Genomic DNA, 8,514 nt, shown 5'->3' with positions numbered 1-8,514 from the left:
TAGACAAAAAAATGTCTTATTCTTTTTAAATATTATATATATATCTAAAAATATGATTAAGCATTTGAAACTATTATATTAAGTTATTAAGTATACCTTAAATTTCTCAGAAGTACCCCTTAGGGTACATATACCACATGTTAAAAACCAATTGTCTACATACTAGCTCAGTATCATTGCAGTACATATGTTTATGCAGTTTTTGTGCTAAAAGTCTATTGAGTTGTTATGTTATAGTAAGAAATAAAAAAAAAGTATTAATGAAAGGAAAAAGCTTACCGCTGCCCACCACCAAGCATCAGGAATGCTGGTAAAATTGGTCCCAGGTATATCATGTTCCACAGAATACATAAGAGCAGAGAATGTAAACACTCCCATAGCAATAAACAAGAATAAGCAACAAACTTGCTGATAGCATTGGCGGATGGTGAAACCAAAGGCTCTGAGCCCTGTGGAATGACGGGCCAGTTTTAATATTCGAAATATGCGCATTAGACAGATAATTTTTAGCACCTTTCCAAACTGTCCCACTTGTTCCATTTTTTCAATATCGTCACGGTGCACATGTATGTCTGCATCTTCTGAGAATTTTTCAAAAACGACTTGAATATAAAATGGCAAAATAGCAATCAGGTCAACAATATTCAGCACTGTTTTCAGGAATCTTTTTATATCTGAAGCCGATAATAATCTCATGGCATATTCTGTGGTGAAAAAAATGACACAGATAGCTTCCACGTGTTCCATATAGGATTTACCATAAAGATTCATGTGCTTTAGTTCCTCTACTGTACTTAGACACATGGTTACAACAGAGACTAAAACAAAAATGCTGGATAGAATGGCTATGATTTTGGCTGGGATGGATGAGTAGGGGTTTTCTACTAGATTCCAAATTTTTTTTCGTAAACCACCAAACCACTTGCCTTCAAAGTACTTTTCATGGTCAAGATAATCAATTTCAGCTTGAAGGTCCCTCTGTATTTTAAGATGCTCATTCATCTCATCCTGATGTTCTTCAAAAAGACTTCTACAACATTTTTGTGTGTAGTTTAAATGAATGCCCCAGTATTCAATTTCCTCAAGAAAGTTAGCTGGGCACAACTCATCCATTATCCATAGAATACCACTGTGGTAGAAATGAAAAATATAACAAAAAACAGTAGGATCCCGATCAAAAAAATATTCATTCCTCTGCACCGAAAAGTCATCACAAAGGTCCAGCCTCTTGATTGGGTCAACACAAGTTGCCATCCTTCCAAGTCTAGTGACAGGGTATCTTGCTGCTGCGTGACAGTCAATCTGGAACTGTTTTCCTCCCACATTGAGGTTGAGAAAGAGGTAATTTGTTTTTGTTGTTGAATGAATAAAGCTGGGTTTTTCTTCATCAGAACTCCTCTCTGGAACAGTGAAGCAACAATTTCCAGTGTATATATCAACTAGACTGTGGGTATGATCACCAATCTTTAGATTAGCACATGGGCTTTTTCGTCTGATACATACACCCTTCATGGTCAAAACCCTTATGAAACAACAAAAATTAATTTTAAATTGGAGAGGAGAATATTGTAGCACGTGAAAGGCTGCTTTCTTTGCATGTCTTAACAACAGTTTTTTTTTTTTTTACATCTAATGTAATCCTTTTCTGGAATAAAAGAGGATAGAAGAGATGATTTAGCAACGGCTGTCGTGGTTAAAAACAGCTTTTCTTTAATAGGATTGCCTAAGTGTCACATAAGTACATCAAGAGCAGGACAGATTAGTTAAATTAACCCAGGAATTGCCAGGCTTCATTTTTACATGAAACAGTCCCACGGTTGGGTAAATCTTTACATTACATTACAAGACTTAATTTACCTTAGCTGTGGCTAAAGATAGGTGAACTATATAAAATCTACCTTGCTAAATGTTTCTCTCACTTTACCTTGTGATTCAGCACACAGAATAAATATCCACAGTAAGTCGCAGATGGTCCCACACTGTTATACTGTTTTTTTGACTTGAATACATACCTAGAAAGAAACTGAGTTATATGATCATTTTGGTGAGGGCATTCCTACAAATTTAGGGTGTCTTACAGGGAACACAAACAAACTAAAGTCTAGTATTTCCAGCCCATTGATTGCTAGATTTGCTCTGCAAGCCACCGTTCCCTAAAGTGGACACCTTTTTCCACTTCTTGCAACATTTGGAAACATTATGTGCGACATTGGCCATACAGTAGATTACAATAATGTGCTAAAAACACTTTTCTAATAAACCTCTGATTTAATTTAGTGCAGGGAAACCCAGTGTCCAGCTCAACAATAGTTTGTTTTTGCTCCCAGTGTTGCTATCACAGTCTCTTAGCAGACCAGCATAGATTGGTTCTCTTGACTAGGATTTAAAGGCATTGTGAAGACAACTTCCTCTAAAAAGGATAACCATACCATTAGCTTAATGAGTCTGAAAAGTCTAGGTGAATGCAATACCTAGACTGATCTTGATAACTTTGGAAGGAAAGACTTGCCCTTTTGTTCTTTTCTTCTCTTAAGGGGTCCAATATTCCAGTAGTTCAGAAAACCCAATAGTACAAATTAAAATCTTTTCTAAACTGGCATTCCCAGGAATTTTGACATGTGAGAAATCTGGAAGACATATAAACACTTTCTACCTTCCCAGTGCTTCTTTCACAATGTAAATTGTTTCTTTTCATTTTGCTTTTTTTTTAAATTTAATTTCCTTTATTCAGTAGCATACTCCAGGACACACCATTGTTCTGGGTATAAGCCCTGCGCCTTAGCGACTTCATACTAGGCAAATCAAAAAGATCCTTCTAGTGGCTATACCTATAGCACATACCAAGTAAGCTAAGGAGTCTCTAGTAGGGAAGAAGGTTACATTTTAAAACAACTGTCTTAACAATGGCAACATGCCCAACATGCAAAAAGCACAGGATATGTGTGGCTTAGCAGAATGCAGCTGGTTTGATCCTCAGTCCTAAACATCTGTAGGACAGCGTGGTTTATATTGGGAAGGCTGGGTTGCCAGGTTGTTGAAGTTAGAAGTGACACTAAACTCAGGAGTTACATATTAAAAATGCATTCAAGTACCCTAAGCAGTGGCTTCTTTACAACAGCGGTTGCCAACCGGTGGTCCACGAGAAAATGTTGGTGGTCCCCGGGCCCCTCTGTTGCCGTGCAGGCTGGGCAGTCATTGAAGCGGCATAGAGGTTTCGGGGCTGCCTCTCACTGACTCACGCAGTGGCTGTCATAAGGAATGCGTGGCTCTCAGTACAGTGTGGACTCTGCAGAGGACGGGGCATCTCGTCAGTACCCGGACTGAGCAGGCTGCGGGACATAGAAAAAGTGGGGAGAAGCCAGGTAATAGTGGCTCAGTGTGGGGGAAGGGGAGGCACGGGGGTGTTTGGGGGCAGTGCTGAAGCTAGGGAAGGGCATGTGCCCCGGGTCAAATTCGATAGTGGGGGAAACAATTAATATTATTACTAGGCAGAACCGCTCCCTCCCTCCCTCCCTCCACCAGCACTGCCACTCCTGCAGGCACACCCGCACCTATGTATGTATCTGTATATATACTGTATGAATATATAGATATATTCTAATATTTTTTGTTTCCTCATATATAAACTGCCCTAAAATACACACACACACAAATATATTTATATATGAGGAAACAAAAAATATGAGTATATATAAAAAAAAATTGTTTTGTTTTTGAATTCATATTAGTGGTCCGCGGGATTTAAATTATGAATTTAGTGGTCCATGAGGTCCAAAAGGTTGGCGACCACTGCTTTACAACACACACACAGGGACATAGGGAACAAAAGTAGCCACCCTCCAGAAGTAAGCACAGTGTCAGCATGAATTCAGAGATGATTGAGGATCTACAGCTGAGTGATACACAAATAGGATACATTTTTGTTAATAGTTAAGGTACTGGAATGCATTATTAAGATTTAACTCCTGAGTTTAGTGTCACTTTAAATTAATCAACTAAACTAAATTAAAGTGACTAATGCCAATACCCTTGCCGTGACATCTAGCAGTACCTATGCATAGCAGTTGCTGTCGCTTTTTTCTTGCTCCCTTCTCCTGTAAACATGTACATTACTTATTTTTTTCTTTAGCTTTCTTCCTGGCTGAAACTATTGTTTCTTTTTACATTGGTTGACATGAGCCAATAGATGTAAAAAAAATTGAAAATGAGGGATGATGTAATTGTATCTAGACACACTATATAAAAATGACTGGGTGAGCCCTGCATGCAGCCCTGGTGAGCCGGCTGCCATTCTCCATTGCTGTATAATCATGGATTGATTCCCCACAGTCACATCAGTCTCTGTACAGAGGAGCTTACACTCTAATGTCCCCCCCCCCACAGTCACATTACCCGCTGGACATGTGCACCGGCAAAACAAAATTTTAGTTTAATCTTGTTTGTTAGCGGTAGTCTGTACGAATGTTTATTTCCGTTTCATGTTCGTATCGTTCGTTTCATTGCAGCAAAGTGACATTAAAAAAAAATTTTTAATTGTCACTTTGCTGCAATGAAAATTCATCCACAAACGAAAATGCGTACAGATGACCGCTAATGAATTTCGTCCGGAAAACAATTTTTTTTCCAAAACGAATCACACATGTCTACTGGACGCAGGGCTTAGTTCACACCATTAGCAGTGCGCTCCGGTCCGATTCTGGCCAGAACGCACTGCCCGCATTGCGGCCGCATTACAGCGGCCAGAACACACTGCATGTGATGTGAACAGGCTTTAAAACGGTGCCAACACGGCTGCAGGAGCAGCCGTATTCTTGGTATAACCACTTCCAGCGGAGCACGTACATTTACATGAATCTGCGGGAAGTGGTTAAAAAAAAAACCACACACAGACATCACACACTCATTAAGAACACACACATAGCTTCATTAATTAACTTCCCTGGCGGTAATGTGGCTCCCTGTCGGTAACGTGGCTGGGGGTTAATTTCCAGTACCATAAGTGGTAACCACAAGCCACACTCGGGAATACAACGTAGCGTTTCTTACCTTATCCGCGATCCCCGCTGTGTCCTCCGGCCGATGCCGACATCCTTCTTCCGGGTTCCGTCCCTTGCGAGCGTCCGCGTCGCAGGGGGACAGAACCGGCGGGAAGTTTAAAAGTTAAAAAACAACAACAAAAACAGATGGAAAAAAATAATAATAATCATACCGCCAGGGAGGTTAAAAAAAAATAAAAATCACACAAACATTAAAAAAACACACAATAAAAAAACACACACACATACACAACTAATAACAATAGTTAATTAAAAAAATGTCCCTCTCCCCTGCTTACCTGTTTTGCAGGAAGGGGGGCTGCATTCCTGGGGTCCAGTGTGGCACTTGGGGATTATCCTGATGGTCGAGTGGAGGATCAATGTGATCTGCATCTCAGGCTGATGCAGACCATAATAATCGCTCCCTGTCTGTCAGTGTAATAGTTAATTAAAAAAATGTCCCTCTCCCCTGCTTACCTGTTTTGCAGGAAGGGGGGCTGCATTCCTGGGGTCCAGTGTGGCACTTGGGGATTATCCTGATGGTCGAGTGTGATCAGTGTGATCTGCATCTCAGGCTGATGCAGACCATACTAATCGCTCCCTGCCTGTCAGTGGCGGCACCACGAGGGAGCCATCAGTATGATCTGCATCAGCAAGAGATGCAGTTCATACTGATTCTCCACTGGACCACCAGGAAATGATTTTCATTTAATATATTGCCGTTTCGGCAATATATTAAATTAAATGTGGGCACTTACTACTACACGCGGCTACTCGTGGTGGCCATCTTTGAAAACCTAATGTGCAGTCAGTCACAGGGGGACACCGGGGACAGTTGCAGGGGGCCCCCGGTGCTGCGGGGGCCTGGCCGCCTCCACCTCCTGCCAGTCACCTGTACGGTCGGCCGATACTTATGTAAGGTTCCCGGGCCCCTCGTGCAGGCCCGGGCCCCTTATTTAACTATCAGCCGCACCCCCCTGACAGCGGCCCTGGCTGTATGATCATGGATTGAGTTACAGTTCTTCATAATGATAAAGAAACAGTCCTAAAATCATTAGTCTGTATTGTTTTAGAATTTTTTTTTTACATATCCCTTGAACCACTTGCTGGCCGGGGTATTAAACCCCCTTCCTGTCCAGGCCATTTTTCAGTATTTAGCTCTGCAGTACTTCGACATTTATTCAGTCATGCAACGCTGTACTGAAATGAATTTTATACAATTTTTGGGGACAGATAGAGCTTTCTTTTGGTGGGATTTAATCACCACTGGGGTTTTTATTTTTTTACTATATAATGAAAAAAGAACCACAAAGTGTGAAAAAAAACCAACCTGTTTTCCCTACTTTATGTTATGGAACATTTATCAGCACCCAAATTTTTGGTAAAATATAAAACACGGGCATCATGTCGGGTAAATAAGAACGACAGGTCACCAGCACTTAGATAATTTAAATAGGTATGTCCTTTTTAATGGACAACGGTCCTTTTTAATGGACAACGGATCTGCCTTGAAGAAGGGACCCTGCGCGGCCCCGAAACGTCGGCTTTGTTGATTTTCGTGACACAATTGTCCATTAAAAAGGACATACCTATTTAAATTATCTGAGTGCTGGTGACCTGTCGTTCGTATTTTGCACGGTGCCATCCGTGGTCGTTACTGCAAGCACCATCGTTCTTACTGGCCGGGATTGCTTGGGGTTTTTATTTTTTTACTATATAATGAAAAAAGAACCACAAAGTGTGAAAAAAAACCAACCTGTTTTCCCTACTTTATGTTATGGAACATTTATCAGCACCCAAATTTTTGGTAAAATATAAAACACGGGCATCATGTCGGGTAAATAAGAACGACAGGTCACCAGCACTTAGATAATTTAAATAGGTATGTCCTTTTTAATGGACAACGGTCCTTTTTAATGGACAACGGATCTGCCTTGAAGAAGGGACCCTGCGCGGCCCCGAAACGTCGGCTTTGTTGATTTTCGTGACACAATTGTCCATTAAAAAGGACATACCTATTTAAATTATCTGAGTGCTGGTGACCTGTCGTTCGTATTTTGCACGGTGCCATCCGTGGTCGTTACTGCAAGCACCATCGTTCTTACTGGCCGGGATTGCTGTAAGGTGTGCGGAGAGCACCCTCACCAACTGAAACATGTCGGGTAAATAGACACCAAACATGTCAAGCTTTAAAGTTGTGTGCGCCCGCAAAATCACAAAAAACTACCATACCTAAAATTTAGGGCTGTTACTGATTAAAATTTTCGTGTTCGATTAAACAAATTTTTTTTAAATTGATTAATCGATTTCATTTCGATTAATTATAATGCACATACAGATCCAACTACATTTGGAAGGGGGGAGGAGTCCGGTGACGTCACTTCCCTTCGTTAGCCGACGGAGCCACTTGGGGACATCGACGTCACCGGACTCCTCCCCCCTTCCCTTCGTTAGCCGACGGAGCCATTTGGGGAAGGGGGGAGGAGTCCGGTGACGTCCATGTCCGTGACGTAAGCGGATCTCCGACGGGACTCCCGGAATCCGGCGGAGAGGTGAGTGTTTTCATTAGCGATCAAAACAATTTTAATCGATCAAAAAAATTAATGATTAATCTAGAAATAAATCGTTAATTTGCACAGCCCTACTAAAATTGTCCATCAATTTAGTGTCATCAGTGATTGATGGCCCTACAATTATTGCTAGCACTCCGACATCGCGGCAATATGTAACATGTTTGGCGTAATGGCGTTTGTTTACGCACGTAGGCGCACCCGACGCGTATTTACTTTTATAAGCTCGTGTACGCGGGGACTTAAACTTTTTTTGTGTTTTTCATTTTTTTTTATGTAGGACTTTAATTATTTTTTTCTTCACACTTACCTTGATTGCCATCACATAGGAGGCTAAAAAGCCCCTAATTTGATAGCCAAAAACAATAAGAGGTCCTTTTTATGGAGACATCAGGGGTCTCCAAGACCCCTAATGTCACCTAAGGACCACCAAAGAAGCTGGGTAATACACGCGATTGGCTGGCTGTAGAGTCAGCCGAACGCTTGTATATAACAGCCGGCAACGGCTGTTTAGATTTCCCAGCGTGGTCCTGTCTTGCGCATGCCCACAACTAGGAAGTAAATCACGTAAATGTAAGTCCACCCGCCGGGAAGCTTCCGCCGTCCGCCCATAATTTTACAACGGGCGGACGGCAAGGGGTTAAGAAACTTGTCTTGAAAAAATGTAGGGCTGGTAATGATTGAAATTTTCGTGTTCGATTAATGGAAATTTTTAAAAAATCGATTAATCGAATAATTTCGATTAATTATAATGCACATACAGATCCAACTACATTGGCCTATACACATACAGCACAGCAATGAAGTAATAAAATGAACTAGGATCACACTAATCCAGCACGTTATTAATCTCACGTGCCCCACCTCAATATGGCCGCCGCTTGAGTGGGGCAACTCAGAATAATAAT

General features: G+C 41.3%; 1 protein-coding gene across 1 annotated transcript in view; it reads right to left on the bottom strand.

The window, feature by feature from the left end:
• Positions 1 to 1,512, bottom strand: part of LOC108794326 (potassium voltage-gated channel subfamily V member 2-like) — an 8,136-nt gene extending 6,624 nt beyond the window's left edge. The window contains exon 1 of the mRNA XM_018565349.1: positions 280 to 1,512. Within this exon, the coding sequence (XP_018420851.1) occupies positions 280 to 1,512 (1,233 nt within the window). The remainder of the gene's footprint in view (positions 1 to 279) is intronic.
• Between the last annotated feature and the right edge of the window lie 7,002 nt (positions 1,513 to 8,514).

The sequence above is a fragment of the Nanorana parkeri genome, unplaced genomic scaffold, assembly GCF_000935625.1.
Source record: "Nanorana parkeri isolate BGI_ZX_2015 unplaced genomic scaffold, ASM93562v1 scaffold836, whole genome shotgun sequence".
Lineage (NCBI taxonomy): Eukaryota > Metazoa > Chordata > Amphibia > Anura > Dicroglossidae > Nanorana > Nanorana parkeri.
This window is presented reverse-complemented; position numbering and strand designations above follow the sequence as displayed.